Raw genomic sequence first — 24,712 nt, 5'->3', positions numbered from 1 at the left:
CATAGAATTGAAGAGCTAGAAGAGATCTTAATAATTCAAATAATGTTTGAGCTGCAAGTATCTTTAAAAACCAAATCTTTTATTCTGAATACAGCAAATCTGAGTCTCTGAGAGGGAGGGGAAGCATTACCCAAAGTCATGTAAATAATGTAATTATGAATTGTAAACAGATACATCAAAATTTTGACTAATCTTCAAAAATAATTTCCAAATATGCCTCACTGTTTTTTAAAATATAATTTGCGCAAAAAAGGACTTAAAGTGACAGTTTAAATTACTACAGCAATAACAAATATAATTTAGAACCTAATTTATGAAAAGTGCTACATATATGAAATTATCTTTAGTGCTTTAAATTCGAAGAGATTAAAAAAGAATGAACTAAGATTTTGGCTGTGATCTCAATTTCTAGGTTGTAGATTTTTTTTCTGTCAGGGAGAAAAGTTCTCCAATTTATCTCACCGTGTCAATAATAACAATAAAGCTTTCTATGTGTATGGTGCTCTCTGGTTGATAAAAAGTTACATTTGATATCTCATCTGAGTTTCACTGCAAGGAAATAAGTACTACGTACACTTTAAGGTATTAGAAAATGAGTCCCACAGAACAAAACAGAATTCTTCCAAAATGACATGGTCATTTCCTGGTAGAGCAGAGACTAGAACCTGGGTGTACTGGTTACCAGTTGGTCACACTTCTCCCTTTACAGTACTGCTTCTCCCCAGTACATGCGGACTTTGCATGATGACCTTTTTGGGTAAAGACAGAGAGCACTGTATTAAGAGATCTTATTATGTACTGGTCACCTTGAAGAAGTTCTTCTTACAAAAGAGTAAGAAACTTCTAGAAATCAGAAGGCCACTACCAGTAAAAACGTCTGGAAACCTGCTAGAAGTATATCAAATTCACATGTATTTTTTTAAATTTATTTATTTATTTATTTTCAGAGAGGGAGAGAGAGCGAGAGAGCACAAGCATGAGCAGGGGAGGGGCAGAGAGAGAGGGAGAGAGAGAATCCCAAGCAGGCTCCACACTGTCAGCACAGAGCCCGACGTGGGGCTCCATCTCACAAACTGTGAGATCATGACCTGAGCTAAAATCAAGAGTCAGACACTTAACTAACTGAGCCACCCAGGCGCCCCTCAAATTCACATTTTTAATCACATTAATGAATGTGATTTGTTGATGTTCAGGCGATCCAGTCATTTATCGCTTTTGGAAAGATGATCTTCAACAGGAAAGCACATCCACACCTAACCCCAGTACAGCACACGTGGTAGAAACCACTGCCTACGCTTTACTCACCAGTCTGAGCTTGAAAGACATAAATTACGTTAACCCAATCATCAGATGGCTATCTGAAGAGCAGAGGTACGGAGGCGGCTTTTATTCAACCCAGGTAACATTTCTCTGTCTGGTTTTACCCTCCTGAAGACATTTGCCCTCCTCCTGCACGACATGTGCCACATTCATTCTGTCGCCCATGCTTTCGTCCTCCCGCCAAGATCTGAATAAATGACTAGAGTGAAAAGACCCTTAGAGATTATCTGCAGTGACACCCTTCTCCTACAGCAGAGGAAGTCAGCCCCAAGAGGTTCGTTCATGGAGTTAGTGGCACAGCCAAAATCAAAACTCACATCTCCTGACTCTAAATCCACTACTTCCTCTATGATTCTTAATGATCACGAAGGGCTAGTAAGGTTATCAGTGATTCCATCACATCCTATGTAATGAACAGAGGCCACCGTGTGGACCAAAGTACTGATATTCCCTACCCCCCAAAATGAGTAAAAAGTGAGAGAAATACTGACTGTTACGGTTTGCCTAGCTACCAGTGTAAACTCATTTATGTATGTATGTTTTGTAGTTATTATGTAGTTGTATAATATGCTCTGTTTTCAAAGATGAGCTCAAACGTTAGCATCTTCTCTGTTCCTTGAATGTTTGGATGATCGTAGAATGTGTTTCTATGTGTTTATAAAATTTAGAGCTAGAGGGGTCCTTTAAGGTTACTTTAGTGATTATCTAATCTGAGGAGGCAAATGAATTTCATCTTGGAGACAAGTGTAGGCTTAGCAGGGAAGAGTGTCCCATTGATTATCATGCCATGTCACAGGCAGACGGGGTAGCCACGTGTTTGACGCCTCTGATCTAGTCAGTCACATTTCCCAATCTTGCACATGAGGAAGATGAGACCTAGAAAAATAAAGTTCACCCATTCATTCCTTCAACAAATACTTGTTCAGTAGCTACTAAATGTAATGGATGCCAAGAAATCTTACATTACAGTGGTAGAACCAGAAAATGAAAACGGAATAATAGAGAGGGAGAACGTATTTATGGCCTCACTGTGGAGTTATCTAAGGTGAGACTTAAGGATAAAAAGGAGACAGTCATGCAAGGATTAGGAGGCATTCTGCAAAGAGTGACTGGCCTGAGGTCATGCACCCAGGACACCTGGAGAGCCTGGAACTGAGGCCACACTTCCTTCCTCTCCCTGCCAACAGCAGCATCCTTACTGGGGAGGGAGAGACCTCCACCTAGGAGCCCTTCACCAATTTCACTCAGTCAGCTGGAGTTTCCCCACTGGTCAGTGCATCCTCACTCTCTCATAAGAAAGCGGATTTGTAAATACAGGGAAGGTGTAAATGAGCTAAACCTGTTTTTGTGCCTTGCTGATTGCTGACAGGATACGATTAATGCCATCGAGGGCCTCACGGAATATTCACTCCTGATAAAACAACTCCACTTGAACATGGACATCAATGTCTCTTACAAGCATAAAGGTGACCTCCACCGTTATAAGATGACAGAGACGAATTTCCTTGGGAGGCCAATAGAGGTAAATTAAGGACTTTTTATAACATTTTATAACTGGGTGGGCCCTTTGAAGTCATGTGTTCCTCTCTTACTTTACAAATGTATCTATTTACCACTTAAAAATACATTGAGTACCTGCTATGTCCCGGGCACTGGGAATTCAAAAGCAAAGTGTATGAAGAAACTGGGTACTCGGGGATACTGCTGTTTTAACAGACAGAAAAAAAAATAAGAGCCTTGGTAGGGACATGGAAGGACAGAGCAGGGTCTCCTGACCCAAGGTGAGAGGTAGGAATTTGTCAAGTGCGTCCAGATGCGCAGGTTAAATCTGGGAGAATCAGGATGAGTAAGCAAGGTGAAGAAAAGGGGGAAAACATTCTAGTCAAAGAGAACAGTATGCACAATGGTGCAGTGGTAGGAGTGAGAGGGAAGACACATGTGGACATCCACCAGTGGTTCCACGTGGGCCTGTCATACACACAAAGTATGGCCAAACTGAGGGATTGGCCTTTGGGTCCCCTGACAGCTTACCCCATGTACCCCTGCTGGATTTTTTTTTATGAAAACCTCAATGGCCTGTGAAAATTTCCCAATGTAAAGGACACGTTGGAAGAACTAGTTTCTGTGTCAATAAGAGTAGCTGCTAGTAAACGGCTGCTAACATATATTTTTCTAATTACCACATTTCAGATTATTTTAGGTCATATTTAAATACACAGATGACTGGAAATAGTTTTTAACTGTCTACATGCTCTACAAATCCATGTTTGGGAGAAGTAAGTAGGCATGAGAAATAAAATTGAACGTGAAAATTAAAAACAATTGGCCCACAGATAAAAAAAAAGATAGGTATGGATATGGATATATAGACAGAGATATAGACATATTCCAACACTTGAAAGTCCAGAGACCTCAAATAAAAATCTGCCTCCAAACTCTTAAAAAAACGGACGATCAGGCAATAGGGTGTTGGCCACAGCAAGCACTCTTCAGTCGGTCCCAGTTTCTGGCAGTCACGTGACGTGTGTGTGTGTGTGTGTGTGTGTGTGTGTGTGCGCGCCCTTTGTGTGCCCTTGCTTGGTGCATGGGCCTCTGCAGGCACGTGTGCTTATGGCCCCCAGGGTTGGTAATGTGTCTTCTTTGTCTGGGAGCGTGTAGACTTCACCAGAGGTTCACATTCCAAGCCGATGGTCTAAGATCTCACGAGGAGCTCTTGACCTGAGCGGCAAGATAGGCCCACCAGAGATGTAACTGCAGTTAATTCTTCTCTACAGGGCTAATGCTGTAAGGGCCTCTTGCCATTTTTAAATAACTAAAACTCAGCCCATGACGCTGTCTTTGTATAAAACTCAGGCTATGAGTATCTAGTCTGGAATATCTCTATGCCAGCATTTCCTGAAATGCATTACCTAACAAAGGTTTGGTGGTCAAGTTAGTGTGGGACACTCTAGTTTAAATGAAGTTAATCAAGTTTGTTCATAGAGGATTCCTACCCCACCCTTCATATGTATATGAGTAATTGTGGTGACCCTGGGGAAGAATGGGCAATGGAGGGACATGGGGACGGGGGCAGGGCAACAGTATTCATTTCCCAAATCTATCTGTCACTCAAGTTCATAGAACCCATTCCTCATGCAGCATCTTGATGCACTGGCTTTTCAGTAGTAAATGCTGCTATCTTCCATCAGGGAGAACAAGAGAATTGGCCTTGTTACCTTCATTTACTAAAATCTAGAGGAAGGGCTGACAACTCTTCATGCACACCGAATCCCCTTTGCACTAGTGTGCTAAGTGAAGGAAGGGGCAGCCCGCAGCCTTGGAGTGAGCAAGAAACCAAGTCTTTGGGCCTCTTGCTCAGAATGGCCTTTCCCACGCCTTCCACACATCAGGGGGCATTTGTACAATAGAGCTTCTCTGGAAGGGAGGCTTTCTTAACCCAGTCCTGACCTTCGCTCTCCTCCTGGAAGGACGGAAGAAGAGTGTCAGCACCTAAGGATCTGGCAGGCTTAAGTGAGGTGCCGGATGGGGCAACGGGGTTTGAATTAAAGACCAGCGGAAGTGGAAGAGATGAGCCTCCTCCTGAGGCACTGAAAGGGATTTATTCCATTGGCAAAAGGAGATGAAGATCCAGTTCTATCATAACCATATATAAATGAAAACATAACCCAAAGTGGCTTCTGCTGTGTTGGTTTTGCGGGCTTGCTCAGGAGAGCTCAAGACGTGGTATTCATACGGACAAGGGAAAAGGAATTTCCAGCACTTCTAGCGTCTGTGTGCACAGGATCTCCACTGTCTTATCCATTGAATCTCACAGAAGCCCAGAGAGAGGAAGCTGGCAGGTGTCAGGCTACTTTTCATTGTTCTGTCCTCCCTCCCTATTGAAGAAGAAAACAAAGCACAGTTTCTCATCCACCTCTCCAGGTGCCCCTCAATGATGACCTCGTCGTCAGTACTGGGTATAGCAATGGCGTGGCTACAGTGCACGTAAGTATTTCATTGACAGCCGATTTCAACCATATGTCTGCTTGTACTAAGTAACATGAAAGAAAGTTAGGGACTTTGCCACAAAGTTACAGAGATCTAGGCTTGGGCAACCAGGACTAAAGTAGGATTCATTTACTCATTCTTTTTAGCTGTCTCAGTAGCAATCCTCACAATTTCTTTTTGCAGATGGCTACGTTAATCCTTGTACGTATATAGTCTTTGTATTTGTGGAAATTATATATATATATAATTATACATACATATATATATATATAATTTTATGGTTCTGTAGTTGTATGTGCGTATGACGCATGTGTGTGATTATACACACATACATATCCCTGCTTTCTATGGTTCGTAACATAGTCACATCGCAATTCTCCAGCATCATTGCAGATTGATGAATATATGTAAGGACTTAAGTTTCTATTATTTTAACTGTAGACTGCATGCACATACACAAACAGCTTAGAGAAACGTGTGACTGACTGCCGAATGGCTAAGATGAACTACATATTCTAAGCATCAATTAACACTCTACTGATGATTTCAGTTACGCTCTTATCTTTGGCATGTCCATTCCGTCTAAGACTTTATGAAATTGCATGGTTGGGTTGGTGGGGGAGACAGACTGTGCATTTCTCTGTCACTTCTAGTTGCTCTCAGTATATGTACTTCTGGCAGCACCTCTGTCCTTCCCTGCACACCTGTAATTTGTCATTTACTACGGTGGCATGGGGGTTAGGAGAAAACCATACTTCCTGGCCTTGAAGTGTTTTGCATGAAATTAGAGTAAACAGGTTCCAGGACAAGAGGCTTAGGAACTTTTCTATACAGTAAAGTACTCAGTTTTGACCACATGGGATTTGGCAAGATTCTGCCTGGCTAGATGTCATTTTTTTTTTTTTTTTGCCTACTTGGGCTTCTCAGGTATGTTTCAAATTATAGAGTTTGCTGAAAGTCCAGCTGTTGGGAAATGAGTCTTTGCTATACCCCATTTGTACTGGATTGTGGAATCAATACTTTGGGCATTTCACCTGCAGCAACAGTACAGCCATGATGCCTTCCCCACTGTCCTGTTTTTTGTTTTTTTATTCTTAAGTTAGTTAACATACAGTGTAGTCTTGGCTTCAGGAGTAGAACCCAGTGATCTCACTTACATACGACACAAGTGTCCTCCTTAATGCCCATCACCCGTTTAGCCCATCCCCATCAACCCTCAGTTTGTTCTCTGTATTTAAGAGTCTCTCTTATGGTTTGCCTCCCTCTGTTTTTATCTTATTTTTCCTTCCCTTTCCCCCATGGTCATCTGTTAAGTTTCTCAAATTCCACATATGAGTGAAGTCATGTGATATATGTCTTTCTCTGACTTATTTCACTTAGCATAATATCCTCCAGTTCCATCCATGTTGTTGCAAATGGCAAGATTTCATTCTTTTTCGTCACCAAGTAGTATTCCATTATATATATTTGTGTGTGTGTGTATATATATATATACATACCACATCTTCTTTATCAGTTGATAGACATTTGGGCCCTTTCCGTACTTTGGCTATTGTTGATAGTGCTTCTGTAAACATTGGGGTGCATATGCCCCTTTGAATCAGCACTCCTGTATCCTTTGGATGAATTCCTAGTAGTGCAATTGCTGGGGCATAGGGTAGTTCTCGTTTTAATTTTTGGAAGAACCTCTACACTGTTTTCCAGAGTGGCTGCCCTGCCCTGTTTTAAATAGACTGTTGTTCACACGTCCCAACGTAGGTAACAACTGTGGTTCACAAAACCAGTACTTCTGAGGAAATCTGCAGCTTTCATTTGAAAATTGAAGCCCAAGACATAGAAGGTAAAACAGAACAATACACGCTGTAATTGTGTGCCTTTTTTTTTTCTACCTGTGGCCTTCACATCCCTCTCCTGGTGGGTTGGTTCTCTCCTCCACTCCAAAAGCAAGCCCCCTTGCACCCTGAAGTACCCCTCTAACCTTGGCTCTGGGGTCAGGGTACATGCTCTCCTCTGCCCTGATAGCCTCCATCTGCGGCTCAAAGGCCTGTTCCTCCAGGAAACTTTCTGGCCACCAGTGAATCCAAGCATCGGCCCTTTCTGCCTCCAACCTTCTGCAAACACGTTACCTTCAATAACTCCTTCCTTAAATCATAACTTCTTTGAGAGCAGGAACTGTTACAGCTATTGGTATTGTCAGCAGCCATGAATTGCCATTAAAATCACCAGCAGCACCAGCTTCCAAATCAAAAATCATGTTTAAATGTGTTCAGGGACCTTTTCGTTAATTATTCTGTTGCGACAGGGCACAAAACAGCTAAGAATGGTTTACTCTCATTTTTTGTTTGCTTGTTTTTTGTATGCGCAGCTTCCAGCTACAGACGCTACAGCGACTCAGATTACAAACGCATAGTAGCATGTGCCAGGTAAGCCTGTTTCCACAGAGGGGAGCACAGACTCAGGGCCTCACTTGTGCCGTGGTATTATCTCTTTACATCTTTTGGAGTTTTAAGATGGCCGGAAGATGCAAAATTGTGCGCTTGTTAAAATGCAGAACATAATGGGTATTCTTAGCTACTTTGTAGAACAGCTTCATTTTTGCTCATAGTTTTCCCTCCCACATTTGGCCTTCTTCTAATTCAAACACTATAATATCAATTTTTTCTGTCTTCCAGAAAGGTAGAGAGGAGATAGAAGGATGAGGAAAAGAAAAAGCAAAAGATTTTCTTATAAGCAGCTTCTACTCTCTTACTTAGATCCCATTCCCTCAGAAAATTCCCTAGCCATTATCAGCCAGTGGTTCTCAACTCAGGCTGCACATGGAAGTCAGCTGGAGAGCTTTTAGAACTATCCAAAACTCGGGGCGCCTGGGTGGCTTGGTTAGTTAAGCGTCCGACTTCGGTTCAGGTCATGATCTCATGGTCTGTGAATTCGAGCCCCGCGTCGGGCTCTGGGCTGACGGCTCAGAGCCTGGAGCCTGCTTCAGATTCTGTGTCTAACCTCTCTCTCTGTCCCTCCCCTGTTCATGCTCTGTCTCTCTCTGTGTCAAAAATAAATAAACATTAAAAAAAAAAAAAAAGAACTATCCAAAACTCTAGCCTCACCCCCAGAGGTTATCTTGATGGCAGCCAGCGTCAAGAGCCACCAGCCCCCCACAGGCTAACTCCAGAGCCCGGAACTGGCCACTGTAACAGTTTCCTGTTGCTCCTTGGTAACAATTTACCAGAAACTTAATGGTTACAAAGCCCAGATTTATTCTCTTACAATTCTGGAGGTCAGAAGTCCTGCCTGAAATCAATGGGCTACCTTCCTCCTAGAGGCTCTAGGGGAGAATCCACTTCCTTGCCTCTTCCAGATGCTGGAGGCAACCATCTCCCCTGCTTCTTTCCCTTATAAAGACCCTAGTGATTACACTGGGCCCCCGAAGATAATCCAGAATAATCTCTTGATTGCAAGACCCTTAAATTAATAACATCTGCAAGTCCCTTTTGCTGCATAAGGTAACGTATTCACAGGTGCAGGGAATTAGGACGTGGACATCTTCAGGGGCCATTATTCTGCTCACCACATCCACCATCCTAAAACACTTCTAAAAGTGTAGGCTTTTGAAAATATGTGTACGTATCTTAGTGCTCACATAGAGTGAATCAGTCAGTGGCAAAGCCATGTTAGAGCGCAGGCTTCTGCCTTCTTCCTTTCATTACCCCTCAGCACTTCCTGTTGGGCTCTGTTTCCTTATTCTTCATATTCTCAATAACTGATTTCTGTGGTTGGTACTCTGATGATTTTACTGATCATCACATGTGATGTCAAAGCACTCAGTATGGATAACTCAGAAATTCCATCGAGTTGTGTCATAGATTTGAGATGTAAAGGATTTTAGGGATGATATCGTAATCCCTTATTTTAGAAATAAAAAGGGGCACTTGGGTGGCTCTGTCCGTTAAGCCTCCGACTCTTGGTTTCGACTCAGGTCATGATCTCACGGTTTGTGACTTTGAGCCCTGCATCAGGCTCTGCACTGACAGTGCTGGGCCTGCTTGGGATTCTCTCTCTCTCTCTCTCTCCCTCTCCCTCTCTCCCTCTCCCTCTCTCCCTCTCTCTCTCTGCCCCTCTCCTGCTCATGCTCTCTCTCTTTCTCTCCAAATAAATAAATTAACTTAAAAAAAAGTTTAGAAATAAAGAGACAGAGACACAAAGAGGTGAGGTAACCCGCCAAGTTGTCACAGAGTTGGTGGCAAAGCCAGGGCCTCAAGCCGCAGACCCTGACACCCAGTCCAGGATCTGAGCCACCTCCTCCAATCAGTATAACCTGAGCCCACTGACCTCAAGGAACAGCACACTGCTTCCCACTGCCTCCTTCCCAGCCATTGCCAATGCTTGCCCAATCTCTCTCTCTTCAGGATTCCCTCACTGGCCAGTCTGCTCACGATATCTCCTTCCATCCCTGTCCAGTCTCTGCCCTCTGTTCCTTCTCAAACATCCTTCCTCATTCCCTCATGTCTTTCTGCTAAGAAGGTTCCCCTTTCCCTTCCTCCTAACTGCCATTTCTGCTCTTGGGTACCTCTCTTCTGGGGGAGTTGTCTTTATATTCACAATACTTGTCACAGGGAGAGGTGAGCAAACTTGTTCAGGGCAAAGCCAGAGTCACGGCGTGGGACCCTATAGTGGGCGCAAAGGAGGGCTCTCTGATAGTGGAGGAGGCCACCTGGGGGGGTAGCCTCTGCTGCAAAGTCCTCACGTGACCTGTAGCAAACCAGCTCACTTCTCTGGGCCTCTTCTGTAGGGCAAGGATACCGAACTATCTCATCCCCAAGTGTTTTCCAGTTCTTATGTTCCACAGCTGTGCAATACCTACAAAGGCTCTTATCAAAACCTCATTCATTAGAGGGGCACCTGCGTGGCTCAATCCGTTAAGCTTCCGACTCTTGATTTCAGCTCAGGTCATTATCTCACAGTTTGTGGGTTCAAGTCCCAAATCAGGCTCTGCACTGATACCGTGGAGCCTGCTTGGGACTCTCTCTGTCCCTCTCCCCTGCTCGTGCTTTCTCTCTCACTTTCAAAAATTTAAACTTAAAAAAAAACAAACTCATTCATTTGAATTCATTGACAGGAGGCCTAATTCCAGATTGCTAATATACAAAAGAAGGCAAATGGAGATGTAATATTGAATTTTCTATTTTTTGACTTTTACAAATTCAGAACAGAATGTTCAAAAAAGCCAGGTGGAATATGCTTTGGCTCTGTAAAGCTGAAGTTAGATTGGATAAAGTCCAAAAGTAACTGTGTAGTACTTATTTATGTGAAAAATTCTCTGCCATCCAATATTCTCTCTCCTGATTAAAAACAAAAAACAAAACAAAACAAAAAAAAACCACACCAGCATACAGTTTCTGTATTCAGGGGGTCTCTTTCCTGTATTTAGCTTCTTACAACCTCTCTGTTGTATCCATAAGAGAAGAAAAAAAGGATTTCTCTTCTCTCCTCTCTGAACAAAATGCCTTTGGGGGAGATTGCTGTCTTTGGCAGCAGGCAAGGGGCTTCTTGAAAGGAAGGTTTCTGTTCCATGGTTGAAACAGTCACCATGGCAACCAGTCATCAAGGCTCCAGCAACTTTTCATAGACATTCGCCATTCAGGAGGCCCTTTTCCATTCTGTTGACAGAGTATTTGCATCTGTGAGCAAGAGGTCTCTGCTTCTGGTGATACTCACCCGCCCAGTTACGGGGAGATGTCCAGATATAATTTTACAGTTCCATGTTGTCTTACAGTCTGTTGTTAATTGTTAATTTGGTGAAGAATGGGGTTAAATTTCTGTAACCGGAGATTTTATAATATCTTTTACGGTAACTATTACATGCAAGACATCTAATGGGGTCTGCCCTGATTAGGTGCAATTGGGGGAAAGGGATCCCTTGCCACCTCCATCTCAAATAAAACCTCCCATTTAATTAAAACTCATTCCTCCAGGTGAGATCAATTTATCTGCCCCCCTATGACACTGTCTCCCCCGTTTCTTCCTTTAATCCTGATTGATCTTTAAGCTCCACTCTCAAAAGTCTGGCTACCTGTCAAGGATCTTGAGGTGAAGCTGGGACCTGAAACTCAACCTTTGCAGAACCACACTCTGCCCCTGTCCCTGGGCCCCAGTCCCGGACCTGCCAGCTTGCCCCTTTTAAATCTTCTAATTCTGCTTAATGGTGGCATCAACCTCTGCCACTCAAAACGAAGCCTTGGAATTATAAAGATAAAACTAACACACAAGTTCATTCTTCTTCACAGTTTATTTTGCAAATAAGAAAATGAGCTCTAGAAAGGGAGAACAATTTGTGGAAATGTCTCAGCAGAACTGGGTGAATCCCAAGTTTCCTGATTCCCCAGTTCAGTGTTTTTTTTTCCTCTCTCTCTTATCAGAAAAACAAAAAAAACCTTAAACACTAAATTTCCCATTTTACCCCCTTTGCCTTTTTCCTTAGCTTCCTCCCAAACACAATTCCTAGCAAAGGATAATCCTCAAACACTTTTTTAAAATAAATTATCTATTGGGGCACCTGAGTGGCTCAGTTGGTTAAGCACCTGACTTCAGCTCAGGTCATGATCTCGTGGTTTATGGGTTCGAGCCACGCATCAGGCTCTATGCTGACAGCTCAGAGCCTGGAGCCTGCTTCAGATTCTGTGTCTCCCTCTCTCTGCCCCTCCCATGCTTGTGCGCTCTCTCTCTCTCTCTCTCTCTCTCTCTCTCTCTCTCTCTTAAAAATGAATGCACATTAAAAATTTTTTTAAAGAATAAATTATCTATTGTGGAAAATTTAGAAAACACAGAAAAGCATGGGTAAGAAAAAGAGATCATCACTTATAATCTCACCATCCAAAGAAAGTAGCTGCTAACATTTTAGGTATTTCCTTCCAGTCTTTTCCTAAACATGCTTATTGAGTCTTTTTCCAATATAGAACTAATTTTCTTTTTCAAATGTGCTCTGTTAGAAAAAAAAGAACTAGAATAGAAATCAAGAGGTTTATGCAGCTCTGGGGTGAACTAGTCATGTGACCTTGAACAAGTACCTTACTCTCATCCTCAGTTTCCTCAACTAGTTAAAGAGCTTGGACTGAATGACTTCTATGATGTTTTCCAGCTCCAGAATGGTGGTCCATTTAAAGTATTTGCCAAGTGAGCAAAAGTTAGAATAGATGACTCAAAAGTCTCTTGCAACTCTAAACTTTAGAGATTGCAATGCATGTATTATAGAGAGGCAAGGAAGTGGAGGCCCAAATTAAAAAGTAAAGCCTAGTAAGAATTAAGACCTTTTCTTGAAGAATCTTGTCCACATATCTATTGCATTTCCTAATCTCTAATTTGTTTTAGCTACAAGCCCAGCAAAGAAGAATCATCATCGGGATCTTCCCATGCAGTGATGGATATCTCTTTGCCTACTGGAATCGGTGCAAACCAGGAAGACTTAAAAGCTGTAAATGTTGTCTTTTACATATGGTTATGGATGTTTGGTTTTCTTTACTGCATTATTTTACAGATAAAGCTGTTTTCTTTCCTTTTAATATATCACTTTCATGGAACCACCTAGAATATTCTTTCCAAACCAACAATCTACCTAAGCTTTGATTTTCCGAAGTAAAGTGGGGACATGTGTGTGCATGGTCTGAACAAAACGTGAGTGCATATGATAACATGTCCAGACTTCTTCAAGAAGAGGAGCTGCTTTTCAGCTTTTTTGAATAGTGGATCACATCCCCATGTCTAACATCCCAATATTGGATGAAAGCATTTAAACAAAAAGATCAACTTTGAGAAAAAAAATTTTTTAAAGGTCATGAAATTAAATTCAAGCCTTCTCTTTCCTCTCTTAGCTTGTGGAAAGGGTAGACCAACTATTAGCTGATTACCAAATCAAAGATGGACATATTATTCTGCAACTGAATTCGGTAAGTTCCACCTCCCACCGTTCTCCGTTTCCAATCACTATCCAAAATCTACAGGCTAAAAATGCTGAGTCTCTTCTCTCCCATTAATTTCCTCAAACCTTGAATTTGTCGGACAGATTCCTTCTGATGAGTTCCTTTGTGTTCGGTTCCGGATATTTGAGCTGTTTCAAGTTGGGTTTCTGAATCCTGCTACTTTCACAGTGTATGAATACCACAGACCAGGTAATCAGCTTGACTCGAAGATTGCTGCAGAGGATGACTTTGCCTTCATTACACTACTCACCGCATCTCTCATTTTTGGAGAAGCCCATTTCCCCCGCCCCCCTATTTCTTTCATCCTCCAAGAATCACCTTGTCCACTGATATTCTCATCACATTTTGCCAAGGGCTCCGTTGTAGCAGTTGTCACATTGCTTTGTTGTCATCTGTTTGCATGTCTTTCTCACCAAACCCAGATGGAAGGCTTTCGTCCTTGTGCCCCCAGCGTCTAACTCAGTGTTCAGTACATAACACGTATTGATAAATGTTGAGTGAATGACCCCCACTTTTGATCACTCAGCCTCTAATACTAAGTGATTGGAGAGCTCTTTGGGTCACAGGGCAGACAAGTCCACATTAAGCAGTTCTACTTATTCCAAAAAAAAAAAAAATTCTTAAAATGAACCAAACTCTCATATCCATTCATTCTAGTTGTATCTTCTGGAATCACATGGAACATACCAAGCCCCACTTCCCCTGTTCTTCTCCAGCCTAAACAATTACAGCTCTTTCGATTGACTCTCGTGTAACACAATTTATTTCCTCTCATTTATGGAAGCACCAAATATTTTAATTCTAAGAAATAAATATGGAACAGTAAGTTTCAAGCATAGAAAGGGAAGTGTTTGAGGGAGGGTGGAAGGGGCCCATGCCAGGAGAGGCAATTCACAATTTAACCTCCCTGCACCTAAGTTACAAAATCGAAAGGTTTGGGATACGTGATCTCCAAGTTCCCATGGGAGACTCACGGATCCATGAATGTATTGAGAGTTAATCAAGCCACTTCTCCTAACTATGTTTTCATTGCCACAGATAAGCAGTGCACCATGTTCTATAACCCATTCGATGCCAGACTGCAGAAATTCTGTGAAGGAGTAACATGCAAATGCATAGAAGGTAAACTTCATTTAACATGTTTAGGCTGCATGCTTGTTTAAAGCAGCCACTCATAATCCAGGGCTAATCTGGGGGAAGCTATTTGACAAACTCATTCCTCAGAAGTAGACATATAATCTCAGCTGATTGAAAGCTGATTCCTTTAATGTGATAAAACTACTTCTCAACAACTCGTGAACATCCTGATAGCTTCTACTATACAGAGCGGGAGAAACACCATCTAGACAATTGTTGGGTATCAGAGGGATAGCATGATGCGAAATTTTTACTTTTCACATGGTCTTTTTAATGTAATAGGACCACAACCTAAGAGAACAGAGGCTCAAGACTGAGCCACTAGCTCCTCTTTCTTTTTTTTTTTCCCTTGTCCTTCCCACTTTGTGACATCTCTGTTTATTGTTCGGTTACCTTCAGTCTTCTGTAAACCTAAGACAGTCTTCTTGGTCAAGAAAAAGACCCAGAACCCAACAACAGTCAACAACCGATTCCATGTGGGTCTGAGCTGGTTTGAGGTTTATTTTGTTTTTCAGAAACCTTAACATCTATACATTTCTTAGGTACCTACTATACCATTTTATAACCATAAATCAGTCCAGGTATCATCTTGGTTCCTTCAAGGCAGGAAGGGAATGGGAAAATTTTCCTCCTTTCTTCCGCGAAAACATATACATTTCTAAAGAACTGAATGTGGAGTGACTGCCCATTCTAAGCCTTCATGTTCAAGATTTTGTTTGTGCTTGTGTCTGTTTTGTTTTTGCTTTGCATAATGTTTTACTTTGTGGAAGAGGAGAAAGTGGACAGGTTGTAGGTGTCTGGTATTTGTAAGGTTATACTGGATTGTCTCAGGACTCATGAGAACTGTGTTTAATGCAAAGGGAGTGGCTGCTTCTTTACGTTAACCTAACTTTTAGAACTTTTCGCAAAATCCAGCTGACTGCGGGCAGATGCAGACAGAATTGGATCTGACAATCTCTGCAGATACTAGAAAAGAAACAGCATGTAAACCAGACATTGCCTATGGTAAGTTCAAAGGTTCAATGTAGAGTTCCATTCAACATGAGATGTTATGAATATGTGATCAGTTAGAAAGATCAACAACCTTTCACAATGATTATATCTGTGAATACTGTACTCCATGTGTTCCCTTGAAGGAAAATGCCATTGATTTTTGGCATTAACATGCAAAATCATTCATCCTTCAGGAAAGAAATGTAACTTTCATTTAAAATGATTGGAGTGATGTACACTCCCGGCCAAGACACTTTACTCCGATAGATCACATTGAATTAAACATATTGAATTAAACTGAACTAAAATATAGTTAAAGAAAACTTTTGAGAAGCCAGGAAGATGTAAGATTTCACTAGCATATTCTTCCAGTCAATAGAGCAGAGGGAGAGACAAAGGTGGTTCGGGGGCTTGGAGTTTTTTCAAACTCCCTTTAAAGACAAGGTAAAAATATCGGTACTAAATCATTTTAAATGTATGCAGAACTGCAATCTTTCACTTCAAAAGGAGCATCTCCTTCTGGCAACCCGGAGCACAGAGCTAAATCTGATGCCCAGTATGGTTGTAGTCTTGTTTTCTATCCATAGTTTCTAATGTTTATTTCTGGTGTGTGTGTGTGTGTGTGTGTGTGTGTGTGTGTGTGTGTTTTGAGAGAGAAAGAGAGCATTTTGTACACTATCTCAAACCATGTGTGTGTGTAAGTAGGGTGTTATTTATAAATGAAGATAAGTATATCTAATTCAGCACTTGGTGTTTACCAACTGTTTTCATATATGGCTCCTCAGTGGGGCCCCCTAAGACTTCTTTGAGGTAACAGAGAATTATCTGTATTTTGCCAGTGAAGAAACTGAGGCTCAGGGAGACTCAGTAATTTGTTCAAATTTATGCAAGAAGTCGGTAGGAAAATGAGGATGCATCCTGGTCTCCAGTATCATTTCTGTTATATTATACTGACCTCTCTTAGTGGAAATGCAGCCATCTCAGGATGAATTGGGTATGGTTTATAGTCTTTCTTTTTTTAGAATTCATCTTGATTTTTTAAAAAAGCTAAAAAAGCTGCCTAACTCTGCCAAGACCCACTGCAGGTTTTAAAACACATTAAGATTTGAATACTGTATTGTTTAATAAATAAAAATTTCACCAAATTATTTCTTCCCTCCATTTTAGAACTATTTTAACTCTTGAATATCAAAAACCTGTTTTAACACATAGAATAAATGCAATCTGGATGTAGTTTATTATTCTCAATAAAAGGCTTATCTGGCTTTTTTGAAGACTATGGGTTGATATTAGAATAATAAAATAAAAACAAAATAAAATATTTCCCTCTCTCCACCTATGTCCAGAGCAGGTACGTTGCCCATATGCACCATAGAGACATAAATCTGAAATTCGGGACATTTTAAAATCTGTTTTAAACTACTAATTCATTCAGCTTTTGTTTTGGCACAATGAGTTCATTCATCTAGCTCGCTAGCTAGAATCCCCAAAATGGGCAAACCTTTCAGATCATTCACTTCAACCCCACCCAAAGCAAAAATGAGATCTTTTCTTAGGCCACATAGATGGGATAGATCTCTTTAAGCTTCCCATTCCAAAAGTGAGATCAAATACCATGGATTAAAAGGTAACGCCTGAAGGAAGAGAAACCAGGATAGAGAATGTCTCGTGTCAGATAGCTGTCAATCCAAGCAAAGATGAGTCAGAAAAAGGAATCCCGTCAAAACCCAAAGATCAACGCCAGTGGAGGTAGGCAAGGGATCAAGGCAAGGAGACAGGAGGCCCACAGGGCAGGCCTGAATGGTAGATAAACCCTCTGTGGGCCTATGGAGAAGGATCTCCTCCACGTTCCCCATGGGCGTGACCCCACTAATCTTAAAGGATCAGAATCTGAACACTCCATCTAACAAAGGCATATTTTTGTCTGTTTAGTGTGCTTCTGTCTTTTAATTTAATATTGCTCTTATCCCAATCAGCCCGTTCTGTAACAGTGGTGAAGGCAAATGGTTCTAAGTAGAATGGAACCATGAGTCATTATCAGAATCTAGGAAGGCCTTTTGGAAGAAATGAGATTACCTCAGGGTGCCCGTAAAAGCTTGCTATGCTTCCTTTCTCATTTGTTTGACAAACTCTGGCTTCTACTGGACACGGCATTAGTGATATTAAGCACGAATTCTTGTGTTGTTTCTTCTACCAGCTTATAAAGTTCGTATCACATCCATCACCAAAGAAAATGTCTTTGTTAAGTACACGGCAACCCTCCTGGATATCTACAAAGCTGGTGAGAATTCATTCATTTATTCTTTCACTCCACCAATATTTAGTACTTACTGTGGGCCATTTTATTAGACACAGAGAAAACAACTTGAATAACACAACCAGAGTTCCTGCCTTCATAAACCTTATATTCCATAATATAAGGAAACACGTGTTTTTATTTATTTATTTTTTTTTATTTTTTATTTTTTTTATTTATTTATTTTTTATTTATTTTTGGGACAGAGAGAGACAGAGCATGAACGGGGAGGGGCAGAGAGAGAGGGAGACACAGAATCGGAAACAGGTTCCAGGCTCTGAGCCATCAACTCAGAGCCTGACGCGGGGCTCGAACTCACGGACCGCGAGATCGTGACCTGGCTGAAGTCGGACACTTAACCGACGGCGCCACCCAGGCGCCCCGGAAACACGTGTTTTTAAAAAGGAAATGAAAAAAACAAATTAAACAATTATTAATCATAGCCAGCACTATATTTGAGATATGGAATTAGTGTGGGAAGCTTCTGTATTGTGATAACAGATGGCATCGTTTAGGGGTGTAGCCATTAAAGGGACGGGGCAGAGAGGGAACCAAATATGCAAAGGCCTGAGACAGCAAGCAACTAGGCACCATCAGGGAACTGATGAACCCCAGGGGGTGACTGGGCTATAATGAGACAGGGAGAGCCTAGCGTAAGAAGAGGCTGAGAGATAGACAGGAGCTGGGTCATACAGGGATTTATAAGGCATGGCAAGAAATTTGGATTTTATTCTAGAATTCCAAAGGGAAGCTAATAAAAGGTTTGAGGTAGGCAAAGAGTATGATCTGAGTTATGATTTTAAAAGATCACTCTGGGGGTGCCTGGGTGGGTCAGTCGGTTGAGCATCCGACTTCGGCTCAGGTCATGATCTCACTGTTTGTGAGTTCAAGCCTGTGTCAGGCTCTGTGCTGACAATTCAGAGCCTGGAGCCTGTTTCAGATTCTGCGTCTCTGGTTCTCTCTGCCCCTCCCCTGCTTATACTCTGTTTCTGGCTCTCTCTCTCTCTCAAAAATAAATAAACATTTAAAAAATTGAAAAAAAAAAAAAGAAAAGAAAAGATAACTCTGGCTTTCTTCTGTTGGAGGGAACACAAATAGAAAGAGGGAAACCAGTTAAGGACATCTGTGAAGTGCAAAGGCTTGGGTTAGAGGCTCAGTGAAGATAAATGAGAGTTTCAATAACCAATAGAATAAAATGAACTTGTATGTAAAATAACACATAAAACATTTAAAAATATGTTCCCTTTTATTCTCTAATTAAACTAAGCTATAAATGTTATAATGCTGCTTGTCAGATTACATAAATTACCACACAAATGATTCATTAAATCATTCTTTTTTAAATGTTTATTTATTTATTTTGAGAGAGAAAGTGAGAGTATGTGCACACGCACAAGCTGAGGAGGAGCAGAGAGAGGGAGAGAGAGAATCCCAAGCAGGCTCTGTGCTATCAGCTCAGAACCTGATGTGGGGCTCAACCTCAGGACCGTGAGATCATGACCTGAGCCGAAATCAAGAGTTGGACGCTTAACTAACTGAGCCACACAGGCGCCCCCATTAAATCATTCTAATAATTCCAAATACGTTTTTTATTTTTAGAAATTGTCAGTTTTATTTTGCTTGCCTCACTACAGAATTGCCCATCTGAGCTTTGATTTGACAATGAGGAACCACCTCAAACATTTCCAATTACATCTTTATTGCATTGATAGTCTTTACACAACCTATAATCTCAATAAGTAATTTCTCCTATGGTGACAGTATTGTTCATGGTAATGAAGTCTCTCTCAGCTCAAGCTAAATTGGTAGTAATTACATTCAAAGTGTTTCTAGTCCTTTGGATACTGTCTGACATTTTTACATATTCAACATATCTCTATTATCAGCTAAATCATAAAAACAATTTATTGAAATGCCATATTTAGCTTTCCCAATTTTCTTAATTTTTATTCCCCTCAACCCTCAGTTTTCCAAATGTCAAAGGCAAAAAATGTAGACTTCATAAATTTTTTAAAAAACTGAAAAGTTTGTCATATTTTTAACTCTTGTCACTAAAACAAAAATATTTTCATAAATTAGCTTTTCCCTTAAGTTGACTTTATTTTGTTTTATATCAAATTTATGATCATTCTTGATTTTATAACAGCTCTTGTTCCACTTTTGTAGTTTCCTTTACTTATTTTTATATGGTTTTATCATTCTGTAATCTGTGAGCTTATCAAAACTGAAATATCTTTTCTTGAACAGCTAAAGATGGTATTGACAAAATTGCTAGACTATCATAAGCAAATCACCAAAAAGTATATCTATCCACTTTCTAAATATTTGCTCCTATAACACAATTGTGTACATGATTATGTATCAAAGTGAATCTATCAAACTTATAATTTCCAAACTGCCCTCATGTTTCTAGCACTACCAGCTGCCCATCAAAATCCGAATATTTTTCCAATTTTGATTATTGCAATTGTTTTCATTATTACAATTTTTAAAGCTTTCTTATTACTTACTTCTGTCTAGTGTGTATTAGATATGTGGTAGTAAACACTAAATTTATTGAGACAATATTTAAAGTGATCTTTTGCTTGGCTCGTATCTTTATATTGTCCAGAGACACTTGATATCTACTTGATACATAATTCAGTCAAAGCCAAATTGAACAGCTGGGAACTTCCAAATTTTTGCTGAAGCCCAGACTCCTCTTTGGCATTGCATCTGCACCAGTAAGGAGTTCACATGAATATTCCTCATGACTCCATTCTCTCAAACAGTTGTTCAGTTATTCCTTCCAGTACCACCTTGATATCAATAAAACCCATTAAGCAGTCTTCGAAGTCGACAGGTTTTTTTTTACATTATTTTAAACACTTTTGATGTTAAGTACTTAATTTTCTCAATAATTATTGAAATTTAAGGGGCGCCTGGGTGGCTCAGTCAGTTAAGCGTCTGACTCTTGATTTCAGCTCAGGTCATGATCTCATGTTTCATGGGATCAAGCCCCACATCGGGCTCTGTGCTGACAGTGCAAAGTCTGCTTGGGAGTCTCCCTCTCTCTCTGCCCCTCCCCCACTCTCATGTGCTCTCTAAATTAATTAATTAATTAATTAATAAACAAGTAACATTTTAAAAAAGAGTTTAATAAAAAAATATTGGAATTTAATTTTATCACCTTATTTAGATTTTCCAAAAAGCTGTGCTCTCATTTCAGTAGATATAAATTTTACAATAAGTAGGACCATAAATCTAAATTGCAATATGTTTATATTGATTTTCTTTCTCTTTTGATATTCTATCAAGAGTTTTGAGTCTGAAAATGCTTGATCATTGTTAGCCATAGACTAGAGTTGGATTCTAATAATACTTTCCAAATATTTATTTGGTGGATCAGTACTCTGATAAAATGCTTTTCTGGTTTTTATTGTTTCAAATGTTTCACTGTATGAAATTGATTTAGCATGTTATTCTGTTTTTTTCTCATTGATGATCACAAAGTTTGTTTATTTGAACCATGATCGTCATTCTGACAAAACAGGTGTTTAGCACTTTGATCGTTTCACAGCCCAACTTTTGAGCACCAATTGCATCCAGCTTTCACATTATAAGCAATAATAAGCCATTCCTATTTTTACTGAAATAATCAAGTGCTTTTCATTCCAGAAATGCAAGTTATTTGTTTTATTTTGCACCGATTCTTGCACAGAATCAAAAGACATTCCAGACTGTTCTCAATTTTGTGCAGTATCAGATGATTCCCAAGCTATAGTTCTTTTAAACTTTTTTAATGTTTATTTATTCTTATTTATTTAAAAATTTTTTTTTGTTTTTTACATTTATTTTTGAGAGAGACAGAGACAGAGACAGAGCATAAGCGGGGAGAGGCAGAGAAAGAGGGAGACACAGAATCCAAAGTAGGCTCCAGGCTCTGAGCTGTCAGCACAGAGCAGAGCCCAATGCAGGGCTCAAACTCACGGACCACAAGACCATGACCTGAGCCGAAGTCAGACACTTTACCAACTGAGCCACCCAGGTGCCCCTAATGTTTATTTTTGAAAGGCAGAGAGCAATGAGAGAGAGAGGGAGACACAGAATCCGAAGCAGCTCTAGGCTCTAAGCTGTCAGCACAGAGCCTGATGAGACCATAACCTGAGCCAAAGTCGGGCACTTAACTAACTGAGCCACCCAGGTGCCCCCCAAGCTGTAGTTCTTTTTAATATCATTTCTTTTCTGTTCTCCTGTCCATTCAGAAGATTCACATTTATGACACTTAAAAGGAAATGTTAAGAAAATTTTGCATAATTTATTATCTCTTCTTTCTGGGTGTTTATTTTTTAATATATATAAATTTTAAATTTCTATAAATATCAAAACATCACACATTTACTACTTACCCAAGAATTGCTGCACACTAACAATAAGCCAAACTAAAACCTAAACTATTTAAAACAGAGAGCAATTATACAGTTCAAGGATAATGACAAGTTGGTGTTTCCCCTAAAACACAGGGTGCTTGGAATGAAGATATAAATGGAAAAAAAAAAAAGATCAGTGATTGTTGAGCCAAGGTTAATTATTCCCTCTTTCTGAATATGCTTGAAATTTTCCATAACCAGAGGCTTTTAAAAATAATGATAAGGCCGTGACAGGGGCTGAGTTGGTAAACAGTGCTGGGAATATTGTTTAGATATTGCTGCCAGGGGAAGTCATGTATGTTTTAATGGTCATCAGGAGAGCTGATGTGTGCACACTAGTTAAAGAACACTAATTAAAGTTTGCTATTGATGTAGTTACTATTATGTACATTATGTATTATGATGTATGTACTATTATGTACAGGATAACTCTGTCAGAGTTTAATAACTCATCATCAGTCCTGAATCTATAGCAATGAATCGGGCCCAGTCCCTGCTTCAAGAAGCTTCCAGGCTCGCTGAAGATACATGTGGGGTGAAATACTGTGATAGAAGCTCAAGTATAATGGGAGTAAGGGAGAGATAGAGAGATATTTATGAGAAAGAGCCTCTGGGAGTGTTTACTGGAAACCTTGAGAATTGATGATGTGTTTGAGGATGGGTAGAAATTTAACAGGACAACATGGGGAGGAATGCATTCCAGGTAGGAGAGATAGCTTCTTGCCAGTCTCTGAGTTCTTTGGGAATCCCAAGTTATCCTCCTTAAAATTTTCCAAGTCCTTCACACGTCTTACATTTTTCTACAAAGTTGTCCATTGCCAGCTACCAAATACTTTTTTGGTATTTTGGGGATTAATATTGTTTAACTATAGAGACGTTCTTTTTTTTTTTCAATTTTTTTTTTTTAACGTTTATTTATTTTTGGGACAGAGAGAGACAGAGCATGAACGGGGGAGGGGCAGAGAGAGAGGGAGACACAGAATCTGAAGCAGGCTCCAGGCTCTGAGCCATCAGCCCAGGGCCCGACGCGGGGCTCGAACTCACGGACCGCGAGATCGTGACCTGGCTGAAGTCGGACGCTTAACCGACTGCGCCACCCAGGCGCCCCGAGACGTTCTTTTAATTCCTGTTTCTACAGGAGTTACAATAACAAGCACTTATATAGCACTTGTTGTGTTCTAATCACTTTTCATATATATGTTAACCCATTTAATCTCACATCAGTTTCCCAAGGTGGGTTTTATCGTCACTCCCATCTTTCAGATGAGGGATCTGAGCCTCATTTGTCCGGGTCCACACAGCCAGCAAGTAGCAGAGCTGAGGTTTGTCCCAGAGAGCCTGATTCCAGATTCCAGAGTCTTAACCATATAGACATTGTCACTTTCCAATTGCCACTCGAGATAAACATATACTCTTGAGTAAATAGCCACGAGGTACTAGAATTGTGAGAGTTTATAATCATGACATTATAACATGAATGTGATAACCTTACATGTTTGTGCCTCTCAGGAGAAGCTGTTGCCCAGAAAGACTCTGACGTCACCTTCATTAAAAAGGCAACATGTGCTAACGCTGATCTGGAAAAAGGAAGACAATATTTGATTATGGGTAAAGAAGCCCTCCAGATAAAATACAATTTCAGTTTCAAGTAAGTCATTTTGGAATCCCTCTGATCTTTCCTTCAAAACTAGGTGTAATTTATTCTTAAATACACTATATGTTTCTCATGTGTCCTGCTGTTAACCAACAAACCATTAGGAGCATAAATAAAATAATGTGAATTTACACTTGACCTTAGCCAAAAGGCCAAGAAGCAATGAAACAATGAGAATTGGAAACAAAGAACTACTTATAACCATCAGGGTAGCTGGGAACTCACTGATGGATAAACCGACTGAGCACCTGGGTGTGTAGGTGTTTCTGAAGGCGCCCCTCCGACCCCCTCTCTGCCACATCTGCCCCCTCAGTAAGTTCTTAGACTGTTCTGTTTGTAAAGAGGGAGATGTTTAAATATGCATCTTATGGTCTCTTCTTAAAAAAAATAGATCTTGAAACAGATGCCATTGCCGCCTTTAATCGTGGGGCCCCAAGCAGCTTCACGAGATTTGAGGGTTTGTGGCCCTTCCCAGGGGGAGGCCGGCCCAGCAGAGTCCGGCTGACACATGGGGTGAGCAGCCTGAGTGCCTTTGAATTGGGCTCTTCGCTATTCATTTTCCTTTTTTCTCGGCAGGTACCTCTACCCTTTGGATTCGTCCACCTGGATTGAATATTGGCCTACAAACGCAATGTGCCCATCATGCCAGGCGTTCTTGGCTAATTTAGATGAGTTTGCTGAAGACATTTTTCTAAATGGCTGCGAAAACCCCTGAGGAAGTTCAACCATGTAGGGTTTTCGCTGTGGACTCCTGTTGTGGAAGTGTCTTCCTTTTCTTTTGTTTCTTCTTCTTCTTCTTAACATTCACAGCTGGTCTTATTTGGAAAGCTCACTTTACTTAGAATTAGTGGCACTTTGCTTTTAGTAGAGGATGATTTTAAGAGCTGTAACTTTCTGAAATAACACGGCCTTAGGGGGCATGGAGACAGACACCCGTTCCAAGGTTATC

The 24,712-nt window shown here is 40.6% G+C and overlaps 1 protein-coding gene across 1 annotated transcript in view; it reads left to right on the top strand.

Annotated features, from left to right (window-relative positions):
- C5 (complement C5) overlaps positions 1 to 24,511 on the top strand; it is an 88,829-nt gene extending 64,318 nt beyond the window's left edge. Inside the window, exons 29-41 of the mRNA XM_043565226.1 lie at positions 1,194 to 1,399; positions 2,690 to 2,842; positions 5,242 to 5,304; positions 7,066 to 7,147; positions 7,673 to 7,730; positions 12,667 to 12,769; positions 13,167 to 13,241; positions 13,358 to 13,463; positions 14,313 to 14,396; positions 15,327 to 15,416; positions 17,602 to 17,685; positions 23,619 to 23,757; positions 24,340 to 24,511. Coding sequence (XP_043421161.1) covers positions 1,194 to 1,399; positions 2,690 to 2,842; positions 5,242 to 5,304; positions 7,066 to 7,147; positions 7,673 to 7,730; positions 12,667 to 12,769; positions 13,167 to 13,241; positions 13,358 to 13,463; positions 14,313 to 14,396; positions 15,327 to 15,416; positions 17,602 to 17,685; positions 23,619 to 23,757; positions 24,340 to 24,478 — 1,382 coding nt within the window. The 3' untranslated portion in view covers positions 24,479 to 24,511. The remainder of the gene's footprint in view (positions 1 to 1,193; positions 1,400 to 2,689; positions 2,843 to 5,241; positions 5,305 to 7,065; positions 7,148 to 7,672; positions 7,731 to 12,666; positions 12,770 to 13,166; positions 13,242 to 13,357; positions 13,464 to 14,312; positions 14,397 to 15,326; positions 15,417 to 17,601; positions 17,686 to 23,618; positions 23,758 to 24,339) is intronic.
- Positions 24,512 to 24,712: the final 201 nt, after the last annotated feature.

The sequence above is a fragment of the Prionailurus bengalensis genome, chromosome D4, assembly GCF_016509475.1.
Source record: "Prionailurus bengalensis isolate Pbe53 chromosome D4, Fcat_Pben_1.1_paternal_pri, whole genome shotgun sequence".
NCBI classification, from domain to species: domain Eukaryota; kingdom Metazoa; phylum Chordata; class Mammalia; order Carnivora; family Felidae; genus Prionailurus; species Prionailurus bengalensis.
This window is presented reverse-complemented; position numbering and strand designations above follow the sequence as displayed.